Below are 14543 nucleotides of genomic sequence, written 5' to 3' on the forward strand. Positions count from 1 at the left end.
AGCAGAGTATGCCCCCCCTCACTCCAGTTGCAGAGCCTCCTGAAGGAAAGCCCCCTTGGGTCACAGGCAAGGGGTGTGCAGCACCTGGCATTCATCTTTCCAGATGAACCCCAGGCTGAGGCCCCCTGGGGCGCAGCCTGGCAGCACCTAGCCAGCTTCAAGGGAGCCTAAACCTCACTAGCTGACATGGGGAGGGAGCTGCTTGGCCTGGCTGCCAATAGCTAAAGTGGCTGGAGCTGCCAGGATGGGGCCTGTGGGAGAGGGGACAGTTACCCTTGGCCATGGGGAGCAGCCTGCTGCTGCAGGGGGCCTGCAGACTTGTGCCTGGGCGCCTTGCTCTGCCGCTGGGGCAATAAATACTGCACTGGGGGAGGAGCAGACAACCCAGCTCTCCCTCTGGACGGACAGAAGCCTTCATTGTAAATAGGGAAGCAAGTGTGCTGCTCACCGTCCAGTGGGGAAGGGGGCTGCCCCTGCTTTGCAGACAGCCTTGGTAGGGGCCTGCCCATCACAGGTGCTTCAAGGGAGCATCTGTCTTTGGAGTCTCTGCAGCCCTAGGGAGCCTGCTCCTCAGCAAAGCAGCAGCCCCAGGAAGCTGCTGTGGGTCCCAGCATGAGCTAGCTGGCCAGAGCTCCAGGCAGGACTACAGGGTTGTCCCTCAGCGCTCTGCTGACACGTGGTCTCTCTCTGGCCGGGTCAGTAGGCCTAGGGGCCAGGCACACCCATTTCAAGGCCACTACTGGGACCTGTGCTGAGCACCACCAGCCCATCACTGTCCAGCCCAGCCCCTGAGGGAAGTGGATTCTTTAATGATAGTTACATCTTAGAAAGGATCTAGCTGCAGCTGATTGTCAGACTCGTACAGTTTCAGTTAAAAAATATAAACTCTAAAGAGGCCCCTGTCCGCTGTGAGGTGCGGGATGGAGCTGGCCAGTGCTACTCTGGACTCCTGCCAGCAGTAGAGGTGGCTGGCTTCTCACACATACTGCTGCTTCTTCTTGGTGGCCGCTTTGCTGGCCAGGTCCTTGGCCTTCTCTGTGGCTGCTAAGGCCGTCTCCTTGGCCTTCTCAGTGGCCTCCTTCGCTGTCTCCACCAAGGTCTTGGAGGGAGCTTCTCCTACAATGAGCAAGTGTAAGCCAGCTGTGTAGCCCAGCAGATCTCCTCCCCTGCACTCCCCGCAGCCCAGGATCTCGGAGGGCTGCAGAACTGCCCACGGCCCAGATGGAAAGGTTCCTCTTGCTCTTGGGTAACAGGCTGATACGAGCAGTCACAGCCTCCTTGGGGCTGGAGCCAGTGTCCCTGCACAGCAGGCTGTTTGCATCACCACTGCCTTTATTGGCTTCAACAGCGTCTGCTTAGAGCGCACCCTTTATAGCCGCAGGATTTGCAGCAGTGAGGAGACCCAGCGGCACAGACAGGTGCCTCAGTCGGCTGTGGATGGCAGGGGCTGAGTCTCCCTGCTGGGTAGTGGGTGCAGCACACGCCCACTCTGACACTGCGGGAACCTCTCACCCACCTCCTGAGCACAGGGAGCCCTTTTAAGCACCCTCCCACACCTTGCTGCAGGCCAGCAGAGCCCCCCAAACCGTGGGATGTGCCTCCCTAGGGGGCACAGAGAAATGGGCGAGGGTGTGGCTGCAACCCAGGCTAGCTCCCATGGGGGCAGGCAGGGAGCACTGCCTACCACTGCTCCTGGCCCCACCCCCGGCTGTGGCCCCAGCCTCGGCCCTCTTACCGCTGTCCACATCCTAGCGCGGAGGGAGGGAGGGAGGGGAAACATTTGGGGATCACTGCACTAGAGGAATGCAGAGAGCAGGTCCAAGTTGGTCCTCCTGGCCACTCAGCCTAACACATCAGCCTGTGCTGCTGCTGCCTGCCGGGTCCACAGGCCATGCCTGGGGTTTCCAGTGAGGCCAAAGGGAGTTGGGTGCCCACGTTAAAGGTGAGGTGGATGCAGGGCTGTGACATCAACCACCACCCTTGGCTGCAAAATCACATTGCCATCCCCAGTCCCAGGCCCTGCTGGTCCGCAGAGGCCAAGGCACTCACCTTGCATTTTCGCTAGCACGTATTCAAACCCCTTGGTGCTCTTGGTCACGTTGCTCTTGAACCTGGCCAGGCCGAACTCCTGTAACGAGAGATCGGAGCTGCAAGCCTCAGCTGAGGAGTCCCGGCAGCTGGTGATCTGCTTAAGCTGCCTTTTTGAACCCAGCGATGTGTAAGTGCTGCTCCCTTCTTCCCTGTGCTCTGGAGATCCCTTTGGGCTGCCAGCTAAGCACCCTCCAGAATCAGCCTCTGTCAGGCACAGGGCTGGTGTATCAGGCTGCCTGGGATGCGCTGAACATGGCAGCCACTCACCTGGATGGCCCGGGAGACGCCAAACAGACTGGAGGAGATCCACGCTTCCCGTCTGACTTGAGTCCAGCTGCTGTTCTCTGGGTTCACACAGTAAACACAGCGCTCCTCCACCACCTGCAGGAGACGACAGCAGCATCAGCCCAGGGCTCCAACTGCCCACGCGCCCTGGACATCGGGACCAGATGGTCCTGGGGTTACCTCAGGCAGCAGCGTTTCTGGTCCAATTCACTGCTTGCTGCCCTTGCCACTCACCATAAGACGTGCATGATTAATGTTCCAGGTGTACGTGGTCATGGTTCGGTTCTTCGGGTCCACAATGGAATCTTCCAGGATGTACACAGAGTGGGCGACATTAGCAGGAAAGAAGCGCTCTGCCCACCGCGGCATCCTGTTGGTCTTGGTCAGAAGCCGCCTGGAGAGCAGCTTCTGGTCCGCTGTCACCTCCCGGTGCACAATGTCTTCTGTCAGGACATGCTTGCTGGGAGAGAAAGGCAGGGGAGGAGGGTGGATGTCAGCCTGAAGTCTGTGCCTCTGGGATCCATGCAGCCCTAGGAGTCAGTACTGGCCCCAAAGCAGCACTAGATGTAGCAGTGTGGGTGCTTCAGAGGCACACTCTCCTCCTACGCAGTACTGACGCCATGTCCCAGAACGGGGCCAGGTGTGCTGTCCTGCCAGAGGTGCTCTTTGCTAATGAAGAGAGGCCCTGGACAGTTAATCATCTGAGATATCATTGGGTTTTCATGGGAAAGTAAAGCTGTGTCAGCGTCCCTGATTCCACCTCCCTGCTAACGCAGCTCGTGGGAGGAGAGGGGTTATCAGATGGGGGTAACGGACCTGGTGGGTGTCTCAGCAATGGCTGGCCCAGGGCAGGGATGGGACCCGACTCACTCTGTGCTCAGTTCCAGCCCCAGCTGTGTGTGGGGAGACCACAGAGGGGGGACAGTGCTGACAGTGCATGACTAGGGGGCTTGGCCTGGCCTGGCCCATCTCGCAGCAGCCCCCAGCCCAGGGGAGATACTGCAGTGCTGGCAGGTGAGGAACCGTGACAAGACAGGGTGCATGCAAAGCACCATAATGATGACACCCCGGATGCTACGGCCGAGTGTAACGAATCTACACGTGCTGAGTTCCTGCATCTCCCGCCAAACACACCCCAGGCACTGGGCCACGGACACTTTGGAAAATGACAATAAGAAGCTGGCCATTCTGTCTCAGTTCACTTCCCGGCCCCAGGAGCTTTGTAACCTTGGTGTGCAGCTATTCAACAGCTGCTGCACACCACCCCAGAAATGGCTGCATGTCAGCGGTGGGCAGAGCAGCAGCTGGGTTTAAAGGCTAATGCACATTAGGATCCTTTGGGATGCAAGCTGATGGCCTCCCTCATGGAGGGTAGGAGGACCCCCCAGGGAACCTGCAGGAGGAGCCAGAGAGGCGGCCAGTGACGCTCATGTGAGCAATGGAAGGAATTTATGACAGGAGACATCCTGGTCTAAGCATGTGATGTGAGCAGCAGGAGGGGTCACAGCGGCAGGACAGGCTTGACCTTAGCCTCACGCTCAGTGACAGAAGCTTCAGTCTCCACGTTCAGTGGGAGCGGCTGCCTGGAATGCGGTGCAATGCGAGAGACCTGTGGTTCTGGCTGGTCACACCTTGGAAACAGGCAGGGGATCCCACAGAACCAGCAAAGAGAGCCGCTGAAACCAGCTTTTGCTGGTTAGACACACCAAGCCAACTCTAGGGCGGATGGTCCTGGGAGTCCACACCTGTGTACGTGTGTGCGCGCCCCCCCTTGGTCACAAGCAGGACAAGGGGCTGGGGAGAAACGTCTCAGACAGACCGAGCACCCCTCCCTCTTCAGTGAAGGGCTGGCGCACAGCACAGATATCCCCTCCCTGCCAGGAGCCTGCCAACAGAACCAGGCAGCAGACACTTCTGTGACTGGAAAGGTCACAGGACAGCACCTCCAGTGCCCTAAGAACTATTGGGGGGCAGGTGTCGGGCCTGTTATACAGGGGCTCAGGCTAGATGACCACACTGGGACCTTCCACTGCCCCTTGCAGTCACTCCTCGGGGTCAGGCACAGCAAGCTGGGCAGGGCACCGCACGGGTGCTCACTGCCCAGGGCCAACTGTGCAGCAGCAGGACGAGGCCACAGCTCCAACCCGCCGCGCAGGCCCCTGCAGCCCATGACAAGAGGGGCTCAGGCCCAGAGAAAACACGGCCAGCAAACAGCCCTGGAAACCTGCCCCCAGCTGTTTGGGGAGTGGGCTCCTTGTACCCACCCCCCTACCTCCACCCTCCCCAGGGGTGTGCGGGGTGGGTCCTGGTGGCAGAGAGGCGTGTGGGGGGAGTGGGGCACCAGAGGGGTGTGCAGGGCAGGGCGATGCCAAAGGAGTGTGGGGGAGAAGGGACGCGATGGTGGGGGGATGAGTGGCCGGTGCAGGGATAGGAGAGAGATGGGGGTGATGTGTGTGGGCGGGTGCCAGGATGGAGGCTGTCTCGATGTGTGTGGGGGTGCAGCGGGGGGGGGCTGTCCCGGTGTGGGGGGAGGCGGGAAGGAGCCGGGGGGGCTTGTCCTGGGGGCTGGCCCGGGGGGGAGGAGCCGGGGGAGTCTGTCCCGGGGGGGGGTTGCAGTGAGGTCCCTGGGGGGGCCGGTCCCGGGAGGGGGTTGCGGGGGGGCCAGTCCCGGGAGGGTTGCGGGGAGGAGCCGGGGGGAGGTCCCGGGGGGGGGTTGCGGGGGAAGGTCCCGGGGGGGGGCCGGTCCCGGGGGGGTTGCGGGGGAAGGTCCCGGGGGGGCCGGTCCCGGGGGGGGGGTTGCGGGGAGGAGCCGGTCCCGGGGGGGGGGTTGCGGGGAGGAGCCGGGGGGAGGTCCCGGGGGGGGTTGCGGGGGAAGGTCCCGGGGGGGGGCCGGTCCCGGGGGGGGGTTGCGGGGAGGAGCCGGTCCCGGGGGGGGGGTTGCGGGGAGGAGCCGGGGGGGCCGGTCCCGGGGGGGGGGTTGCGGGGGAAGGTCCCGGGGGGGGCCGGTGGCGGGGGCCGGTCCCGAGGGGGGGGGTCGCGGGGGAAGGTCCCGGGGGGGCCGGTCCCGGGGGGGGGTTGCGGGGAGGAGCCGGTCCCGGGGGGGGGGTTGCGGGGAGGAGCCGGGGGGGGCCGGTCCCGGGGGGGGTGTTGCGGGGGAAGGTCCCGGGGGGGGGCGGTGGCGGGGGCCGGTCCCGAGGGGGGGGTCGCGGGGGAAGGTCCCGGGGGCGTTGCGGGGAGGAGCCGGGGGGGTCGGGCCCATGGGGGGGGGTCGCGGGGGGGAGGAGCCGGGGGTCCGGTCCCAGGGGGGTCTGGGCCCCCCCCGCCCCGCTCACCTGTAGGGGTTCGGGTAGCGCTGCCAGAAGGCGGCGAACACCTGGTCCCAGGGCCCGCGCAGGAGCCCCAGGCTCGCGCAGTGTTTCCCCATCGGCTCCCGCCAGGGCCCCCCCGCCCCGGCCGCGCGCCCCTCGCTTCCGGCTTCTGCCCCGCACGTACTTCCGGCCCCGCCCCCGCCGCCTCACGAACTTCCGGTCGCCGGAGGGGGCCCCCCTCCCACTGCAGCCGGGAACAAGCCGGGCCGGGAGTGCGGGGCCCCGCGGGCACCATGCGGCCGAGGTGAGGCGGGACCCGCCCCCCCCGGAACCCCCCCCCCGTCCGGCTCCCCCCGCCCTGCCCCTGTGACCCCCCCGGGACCCTCCCGTCCGGCTCCCCCCGCCCCCTGTGACTCCCCCCGGGACCCCCCCGCCAGGCTCCCCCCGCCCTGCCCCTGTGACTCCCCCCGGGACCCCCCCGCCAGGCTCCCCCCGCCCTGCCCCTGTGACCCCCCCGGGACCCTCCCGTCCGGCTCCCCCCGCCCCCGTGACACCCCCCCCCCGGCTCGACCCCCCGTCCGGCTCCCCCCGCCCCCTGTGACTCCCCCCCGCCCCCCGTGACACCCCCCCCGGCTCGACCCCCCGTCCGGCTCCCCCCGCCCCCTGTGACTCCCCCCCCGCCCCCTGTGACACCCCCCCCGGCTCGACCCCCCGTCCGGCTCCCCCCGCCCCCTGTGACTCCCCCCCGCCCCCTGTGACACCCCCCCCCGGCTCGACCCCCCGTCTGGCTCCCCCCGCCCCCTGTGACTCCCCCCGGGACCCCCCCGCCAGGCTCCCCCCGCCCTGCCCCTGTGACCCCCCCGTCCGGCTCCCCCCGCCCCCCTGTGACACCCCCCCCCGGCTCGACCCCCCGTCCGGCTCCCCCCGGGACCCCCCCGCCAGGCTCCCCCCGCCCCCTGTGACACCCCCCCCGGCTCGACCCCCCCTCCCTTGACACCCCCCTGCAGGACCCCCCCGTCCAGCTCCCGCTGCCCTGCCCCTTGTTGCACCCCCTCGTCCGGCTCGCCCCATCCACTGTGACCCCCCCGGGACCTCCCGTCCGACTCGACCCCCCCGCCCCCGGGACTCGCCTGTCCTGCTCCCTCTGTCCCCTGTGACACCCCCCCACAGGACCCCCCGTCCGGCTCCCCCCACCCTGTGACCCCCCGTCCGGCTCCCCCCACCCTGCCCCCTGTGACCCCCTGCCCCAGGACCCTGTGAGGCTCCTGTCCCCCCCCCCGTGTTGCTCCCTGTGGCCCCCCCTCCCCGGGTCCTGCCCCGCTTCTCCCCCAGGGTTTGGTTGTTGCTCCCCAGCAGCTTCTGGGCCGCAGGATTCCGGCCTCCCACGAGCTGTGCGGGGCCCGGTGCCCGGTGCCCTGCTCTGCACAGCTCCTCACCCTTGGGCGAGTGTGTCCTGCGGCTGCCCAGCCAGGGGCCCGGGGCTGTCACCGGGGGAGGCTGGATCTGGCTTGGCAAAGGCAGCAGTTCCCTGACCACGGTCTGTAGGGTCAGCCTATCCCTCCCTTGGTGTCTCCCTGCTGCAGGTGAAATCCTCCGCTTGACTCGTTCTTTCCTTGGCTGCGTGCGGTGCCCGTCTCGCTCAGGCAGCTGGAGTGAGCCCAGGGCTGGCACTGCTCACACAAAGGGCCTGGACCCAGCGGGAAGCCCTGGTCGGGCACAGGCTGGCAGCGGCAGGAGAATGAGTGGGCAGCGCGTGGATGTCAAAGTAGTAATGCTGGGAAAGGAATACGTGGGCAAGACCAGCCTGGTGGAGAGATACGTCCACAACCGCTTCCTTGTTGGACCCTACCAGAACGTAAGCATGGCCTCCTCCCCGGCTGCCCCTGGGCCCTTACCAGAACGTAAGCATGGCCTCCTCCCCGCCTGCCCCTGGGCCCTTACCAGAACGTAAGCATGGCCTCCTCCCCGGCTGCCCCTGGGACCCTACCAGAACGTAAGCATGGCCTCCTCCCCGCCTGCCCCTGGGCCCTTACCAGAACGTAAGCATGGCCTCCTCCCCGCCTGCCCCTGGGCCCTTACCAGAACGTAAGCATGGCCTCCTCCCCGCCTGCCCCTGGGCCCTTACCAGAACGTAAGCATGGCCTCCTCCCCGGCTGCCTCGGGGACCCTACCAGAACGTAAGCATGGCCTCCTCCCCGCCTGCCCCTGGGACCCTACCAGAACGTAAGCATGGCCTCTGCCCTGGCTGCCCTTGGGACTCCCGGGGAGGGGGGGACAGGCTGCCGCCCCCTCATGGGGGACTTGAACTGCTAAAGGGGACCTTGATTATTACCACAAGGCAGCTGGGATGCCAGCAGAAGACTGGCTGGGTCCCTGGCTGCATCGGGCCTGTCATCCCACAGCCTGGCTTGTCTTGCCTATGCATACAAAGCTTTGCAAAGACTTGTTTGTAATGCCAGCTGAAGGTTTTGTTTACAGCCAAGCCCTTTGGGTCAGTGCTTGAGAATCAGTCACCATGGCTAGAAACAAAGTGGAACTGTCCAAAGAGCGCCACAAGAGGGTTAGTGCAAATGAGTTTGGGCGAGGGAATTGGCTAGGAGGGAGATTGGACGGGACTCCTAAAACCTACTGTCCCTCAAAGGGGCTCTTGGGATTGGCAAGCTGAGAGGCGAAGCCTGGGGGACCAGGATACTGAGCGAACTGCTGCTTCCATCTCTATTTCTGTTTAGACGATCGGGGCTGCGTTTGTGGCCAAAGTGATGTCAGTCGGGGGCCGGACAGTAACCTTGGGGATCTGGGTAAGTCTGATCTGAAATGGCTTCATGACCTTGCCAGCAGCTCTAGGTACTTTTAAAGTGGGGAAATCCCCACAGGTTTCTGATGGGAACTGCTGCTGCTTGTGGCAGTAAGGGGCCTGGAAGCTGGGGGCTCTGCATGGAGCGCTGCTGAGCAGCTGGCTTCTCACAGGGCCATCTCTAAATCCTAGCTAGGGTGAACTTCCCTGGTCTCTTGTTGCTGGGGCCTCGGCTTGGCTGGGCGGCAGGTGGAGAGCAAGGCTGTGGGATCTCTCCAATGGGGCACAGAAAGTGATGGCTTTTCTATTGTTCTTCCTAGGACACAGCTGGGTCGGAGCGGTACGAGGCCATGAGTCGGATATACTACCGCGGGGCAAGGGCTGCCATTGTGTGTTACGGTAAGGGCTCTGCCCAGGGCGCCTGGCTGTCACTGCAGCCACGCTGTTCTCAGCGCCTATGATCCTCACCCCCAAGCATGCGCTGGTCACTGGTCTGTAGTGGGGAGCCATGCCCCGAGGGAGCTCCCTCTGAAGGAAATGAGGCAATCCGCCCCCAGCCCTCTGAGCAGGGAAGGCGGAGGGCCCTGGCAGTGTGCTGCTAGCTCCCGTCTATTTCTTTAATCCCTGGAAGGGGAGAATTTTCAGTGTTCCACCAAGATGGGGCTCAGCTAGAGGGTGGCACCTGCCCCCACCCTCAGCACCGAGGCAGCTTTCTGGCTGCTTGAGGGTCCCCAGTGCTGCTGCAGAGTGTTCACCCCTTAGCTGAACTCCTGCACTAGCCATCTGTTCATGCTGGCTGGGGGTCTTACTGTGCTCCCTGCAGGCATGGGGCAGGCCATGGCTTGGGGAGGGGCCAGCTGTGGAGAATGCATGGAGGCAGGGCAGGGCCTGACTGCTCCCATCTCATAGATCTCACAGATAGCAGCAGCTTCCAGCGAGCTAAGTTCTGGGTGACCGAGCTGCAGAACTTTGAGGAGGTGAGTCACTCTCTGCTCTCAGTCTGGGAGCGTGGGCAGGGAAGAAGGGAGAGGTTCGGGGGCTGCTGTGCGGAGGGGGGTTAGTTCACACTTTCCTTCTGGAGCCTCTGAGCCGGTCGAACAGTTGGAGGAGGGATTTTCCTTCTTTTGAGGAGCTGTTTCCAGAAGCTGCCAGGGCACTGAGCCCCTGACACACTCAGCCAGCATGCAGCAGCCAACCCCATTCCTACCCAGCATAAAGCTTAGGGCTTCCCCCCATCCTGCTGCTGGGAGGGGTGTGTGCCCCAGGCCAAGTGTGCAGTGAGTCTCGCCCAGGTGCTGTGCTCCAGGCAGTGGGTGTGCGGCTGTATGGGACTAGGGGGGCAGGGCCATGTGGTGCAGAGAAGTGATTGTGGGAAGCATGCTTGGGGAGTGTGTATGCGAGGGAGGGGCCTGAAGCTGTTCTCTCTGAGCAGTCTCTGCACAGACAACTGTCCTGTTCTCTCCTTGCTCCAGAACTGCCGGATCTATCTGTGTGGCACCAAAAGCGACCTGTTAGAAGAGGACAGGAAGAAGCGGGGCATTGACTTCCATGATGTGCAGGATTACGCAGACGGTACGTCTCTGCCTTTCCTCTGAGCACACAGTGCTGCCCTGCCGCTCCCGCTCACCCTCGCACTCCAGGGGAGGTAGAGCTCTGGAGTCCCAGGGACCACCCCAGTGCTCTGCTCTTAGCTTCGTTAGTCCCAGCTCAGCAGGCAGCCAGGAGCCAGGGCTCACCTGCAGAGCAGGAGCTGAAAGGGAAGGTCTTGGCTTGATTTGCCATTAGTTTCATGCACACTTGGGAGGGGGAGGAGTTAAGCAGGAGCTAGGAATGTCACAATGGGAGCCACTCAGTGCACCGAGCCTGTGCCCTGCCACCAAGTCCCCCACCCAGAAGAGTCTTGGGCTGGTCAGGGCCCTGGCTGGTGGGAGATGGTGCTGAGTGGTGAGGAGCCAGGCAGAAGCAGCACTTCCTGTCCTTGGGGGGGGGCTAAGGGGGTTGGAGCCAGCTTCCTCTGCCTGCAGCCCTTGCTTCAGGGTGTTTACCAGGAGGAATCCTGGGGGGCTGGCAGGCAGTGGTGGGGAACCTGCCCTCACCCTGCTGCAGACAGCACAGGCATCCTCTGGCATTAACCTCTTTGTGTTTCAGAGATTAAGGCTGAGCTCTTTGAAACCTCCAGTAAGACAGGCCAGAGTGTGGGTGAGTTACCCCTTGGCCCCTGGCGGGTGCTTGGAGAACAGCAGGCTGGCAGGGGGGCGACCGTACAGGTTAGGGGGGTCGCTGTCTTGGCCATCTTCCTACCTAAACATGCCCTGCACATCCACCCCCAGGTGTGCCCCAGAGCTGGCTGCTGCCAGGTTTTGTGGCACAGCAGTGCCAGTGTGGTAGGGGAGGGAGGGCAGTTCAGCAGAATTACTTGTCTGTCCTGTCAGGGCTAACGCAGGGAGCAGTCTGGGGAGATCCCCAGTCCCATAATGCCACGCTCTGGCTTAGCTCCGTTGGCTGCACCTAGGCATTATAGGAGGCGGCCTGTGTGTGTGTCACAGCTGCCCTTTGGGTCTCGCCCCTTGGGCTGCCTTTGCAGTGAAGCAGATTCTGTCCCACTCCTCTAGTGCTGGAGGGTGAGTGCAGTTTATCAAGTGAAGGTCCCTGCAGCGGGTTGTCTGCCCAGGGCTGCGGATTAGTGCCCCACACTGGGGAATTGTCTGTTCCTGGGAGCTCGAGGGCCCCGCCCCACTACAGCTTGTGCTAGGAGTGCAGAGGAGACGCTCATTCTCCCCTTCCTGTCCCAGATGAGCTGTTTCAGAAGGTGGCTGAGGATTATGTCCAGCTCATGGCCTTCCAGGTGATGACAGGTGAGTGGCAGGAGAGGACCCTCTGCCTTGAGTCCCACGCACCAGCCGAGTCAGTGGCAGTGCGAACCTTTTCCACTTGCTCTCCGGCTGGTGTAGGTTTGTCATGCTGCCTGAGGGGAACATACTCATGTAGTGGAGCAATCGGGTGTCACTTCCCCTTCGTTAATACTCCCAGTTCAGCCCAGGCCTATGTTCAGGGCATTTGCTTCCTCGCAGGGGAAGGGGTGGTTCAGAGGTTGGGTGTTGCTTGAGCTCCCGGTGTGCAGGGAGTCCATGAGTCCCTGTTCTGGTTCCATGGTTCTGTTCTCAGTACCGCAGCAGGTCCCTGCTGATCCAGATCCATTTCCTTCATTTGCTGTTCTGCTGAGGCTCCGAGGTGAGATGCACCCAGCCAAAGCTGAGAGGAGATGCTGGAACTAAACCCAGTGAACGTGCGGAAAGCTACAGCCTTCACTGCACCATCAGCACAGCTCACAGCAGTGGTGCTGGCTTGCAGGGAGATGGGGCTGGTGGTGCTAGCTCCCCCTTCACCTCCATTTGTCAGCAGGGACTAATGTCCCCACACGCTGCTTTGAGGTGCACACGAGAGCAAGACTCCTGTGTGCTGGGGTGCAGGGAATGCTGGATTCCCCAAGGGCCTGCGCCAGGAAGAACAGGTTGATGTCTGGTGATGGTAAAGGGGGCATATGCCATGGCAGACTGCGCTGGCAGGACGAGCTCCTAGTTCACTGGAATTTTAAGGGACTGCTGTCAACCTGAAAATCCCATTTCCATCTGCACACACTGCACCTGCTGCTGTTCCAGGGTGACTCTAGCAGAAAGGCTGGAGAGAAACACTCTATAGTTGTCATTACGTATTGCATTTCCTATCCCATGCTCTACTGGCAGGTCTGGCTCCTGCCATGTGTTCCTCAGCCCTGGGAGGGGGACTGGTGTGGAAGAGGCAGCAGTCAGGCATGTTCCTGGGCTTGGGCCCACAGGGGCCTAACCCAGAAGATCAGCAGGAAACCCGGCAGGAATTATTCTTTAGGTTGAGGGCTCCCTGATTCAAGGGGCTGAGATCAGAGAAGTGGATTCTAAGAACTGGTCCACTTGTGACTCTTCCCTAAGCTCTGTCTGCTGCAGTCTGGCACCCACCTTTACGTCCTTAGTTTAGTCAGAGGCTGGCATGGTGGTTACAGAGCCGGTCACAGAGGCTGGCTCTACGGGCTGAAACCAAGCATCCTGCTGAGCTGGGCACAGAAGAGGCAGCAGCCCCATTTCACTCGTGTTCTCTTTTCAGAGGATGAAGGCGTAGACCTGAGTCAGAAGAACAGCACCTACTTCTACAGCTGCTGCCACCATTGAACGCGCCCCCTGCTGCCAACAAAAACCAGCTCGCTGGGTTTGCAGTGCCTGCTGTACGTAAGCTGTAGGGAAGGCCTGGCCCCTGGCAGCATGGAGTACGGGATCCCCCGTGCCTGGCTCTCCCCTCCACGGGACTTGACAAGCAAAGGAGACTCAGACTCTGTTTCACTTTCGGCAGGACTCAGCTGCCTTGTGATGGACACCAGGTGCCTGCACGTTAGTGAAGAGTGTTTGGAATAGCTGCTTTCCCCAGCTGGTCCTTGCAGCTCAGGTCACGTCTAGCTGTGGCCGACGTGTTCCCTGGGATATGCTGCCTGATTCTTTGTAGGTTATTTAAATAGCTTCTATTAAGTTATATAAATGTAAATAAAGTGCATTGTGATCCATGAGGCTAGCTGGGTGTTCTTGGGGAAGCCAGGACAGACAGAGCTGGTGCTTTGGGACCTGTGGCCATGTTCTGCCTGCCACAGAAGGGAGGAATGTGTCCTTTCAGCAGCAGCTGGCCAGGAACCTGTGGGCCCCCCCCGGGTGGCATGAGGGCATGGCTCCCAGGCCCAAGGTTTTCACCTCCTCCAGCTCCCTCTCTGTGCGTTACCGTCGTGCCTCACTAACCTCCTCGAGTCCTGGCACCTCTGCACTTGTAGGTGAGCCTGGCTGGTGCCTCTAGGAACTGGCTCTCAGTTTCTCACTGGGTAAGTGCACTGGAGAATAAAATGAGCTCAGGCACAAAGCTCTGGGGTTGAAGCAAAGCTAGAGATAGGATCAGGTCACCTCATTTATCCCAAGCTCTGCCTGTTTCTTCTCCAGTACCACAGATAAGACGTTCTTGACTGATTTCCAGGACAGGCCCTTAGCTGAAGGCACGCTGAAGCTTGTGAGCCTATTCAAACCTTTGATGGCTCCCCCTAGCCACAGGGACCTCTGCCCGCTTCTTGGCTCTGGGGAGCAAGTGGGGAGATTACAGCGGTCCATGCTTCCTTCAGCGCACACCCCAGGATCTCAATTCTTTTCCACATACCCAGCACTGTTCTTGATCAGCCAATCTTCCAGAAAAAGGCCAATATACCCTCCCACGATGCTGCTTTGTAAACACTGCAGCACGGCCACCCCGCCAAATGGGTAACGGTGTTCTCAGTACCAACCTGAGCTGTCTTCTCAGACACGTGAACGGCTGCAGACACCACTATGAACATTTCTTCCTGTGAGCACCAGGAAGTGCTGGTGTAGCCGATTTTTTTGTGCACTGGCAGCCTCTTCCTGGTGGTCTTGGCCCCAAAGACCTGGATGTTGTGCTGTTTCTCCCCAGGCTGCTGTGCATTCTTTTGGAGAGGCAGAAGAGATTTCTCCGCATCTGCTCTCTCCCACTCAAACACTTCAGTGGGCAGCTGCTGCTGGAGTTGGAGCCTTTGGCTTCTCTTGGAATGGAAATCTAGCATCCAGCCCGAGCTCTTAAACCTTGTTCCTGCCTGTACTATTGTACCTTGCCTCTGTCCGATCCATCCCAGCCAAGAGAAGCTGCTGCAAGCCTAGCCTAGACCCCTGAGCTTTTTGCTGCAGGCCAGATACCCGTAGCAATGACTGGCTGTAAGTATCTGAGCTAGAGGCTAGCCCATCACAAGGGGTGCCTGAACGGCTGCCAGGTCATCCCAAGGTAACTTCCACTCACCCCAGAACCTCCTGCAGAGGAGGCAACAGGATGCACAACAGAGATTCAGTGCCTCCAATTTTCTGGACTCCAAATCATTAGATTAAAAAAATGAAAACTCCAATGGTGGCATTAACGTCACTCAAACTCACTCAATTCTGCTTTTCGGTTCAGCTCATTTGCCATGTAAACTTGGAGGCAGAGACTCTGCCATTGGG

The 14543-nt window shown here is 61.8% G+C and overlaps 2 protein-coding genes across 3 annotated transcripts; one reads left to right on the forward strand and one right to left on the reverse strand.

The window, feature by feature from the left end:
* Positions 1-789: 789 nt before the first annotated feature.
* Positions 790-5854, reverse strand: PRELID1 (PRELI domain containing 1). The gene is made up of 5 exons (XM_050962914.1): positions 5709-5854; positions 2611-2836; positions 2359-2472; positions 2050-2128; positions 790-1116 (listed from the first exon to the last, which is right to left on the reverse strand). Exons 1-5 carry the CDS (start codon positions 5798-5800, stop codon positions 977-979), a joined length of 651 nt encoding a protein of 216 aa, XP_050818871.1. The 5' UTR covers positions 5801-5854; the 3' UTR covers positions 790-976.
* Positions 5855-5900: 46 nt separating this feature from the next.
* On the forward strand, positions 5901-12732 carry RAB24 (RAB24, member RAS oncogene family). Of its 2 annotated transcripts, XM_050962915.1 has the most exons (9): positions 5901-5988; positions 7268-7539; positions 8414-8482; positions 8799-8877; positions 9388-9455; positions 9951-10050; positions 10627-10677; positions 11271-11333; positions 12616-12732. In XM_050962915.1, the coding sequence occupies exons 2-9, from the start codon at positions 7423-7425 to the stop codon at positions 12678-12680; spliced, it is 612 nt and encodes a 203-aa protein (XP_050818872.1). In that variant the 5' UTR covers positions 5901-5988; positions 7268-7422; the 3' UTR covers positions 12681-12732. The 2 variants fall into 2 exon arrangements, with proteins under 2 accessions (XP_050818872.1, XP_050818873.1); XM_050962916.1 differs by lacking the exon at positions 8414-8482.
* The last annotated feature ends 1811 nt before the right edge of the window (positions 12733-14543 follow it).

This window comes from Gopherus flavomarginatus, chromosome 7, assembly GCF_025201925.1.
Source record: "Gopherus flavomarginatus isolate rGopFla2 chromosome 7, rGopFla2.mat.asm, whole genome shotgun sequence".
NCBI classification, from domain to species: domain Eukaryota; kingdom Metazoa; phylum Chordata; order Testudines; family Testudinidae; genus Gopherus; species Gopherus flavomarginatus.

Bases quoted from the DNA above. Each gene is read 5' to 3' on its own strand.
- PRELID1 (XM_050962914.1), bottom strand. From the start codon at position 5,800: ATGGGGAAACACTGCGCGAGCCTGGGGCTCCTGCGCGGGCCCTGGGAC. The intron at 2,473-2,610 runs GTGAGTGGCAAG...CGTCTCCTGCAG, and splicing joins TTAATCATGCACGTCTTATG to GTGGTGGAGGAGCGCTGTGT. The intron at 1,117-2,049 runs GTGAGTGCCTTG...TGCTCATTGTAG, and splicing joins CGTGCTAGCGAAAATGCAAG to GAGAAGCTCCCTCCAAGACC.
- RAB24 (XM_050962915.1), top strand. From the start codon at position 7,423: ATGAGTGGGCAGCGCGTGGATGTCAAAGTAGTAATGCTGGGAAAGGAA. The intron at 9,456-9,950 runs GTGAGTCACTCT...TCCTTGCTCCAG, and splicing joins AGCTGCAGAACTTTGAGGAG to AACTGCCGGATCTATCTGTG. The intron at 11,334-12,615 runs GTGAGTGGCAGG...TTCTCTTTTCAG, and splicing joins GGCCTTCCAGGTGATGACAG to AGGATGAAGGCGTAGACCTG.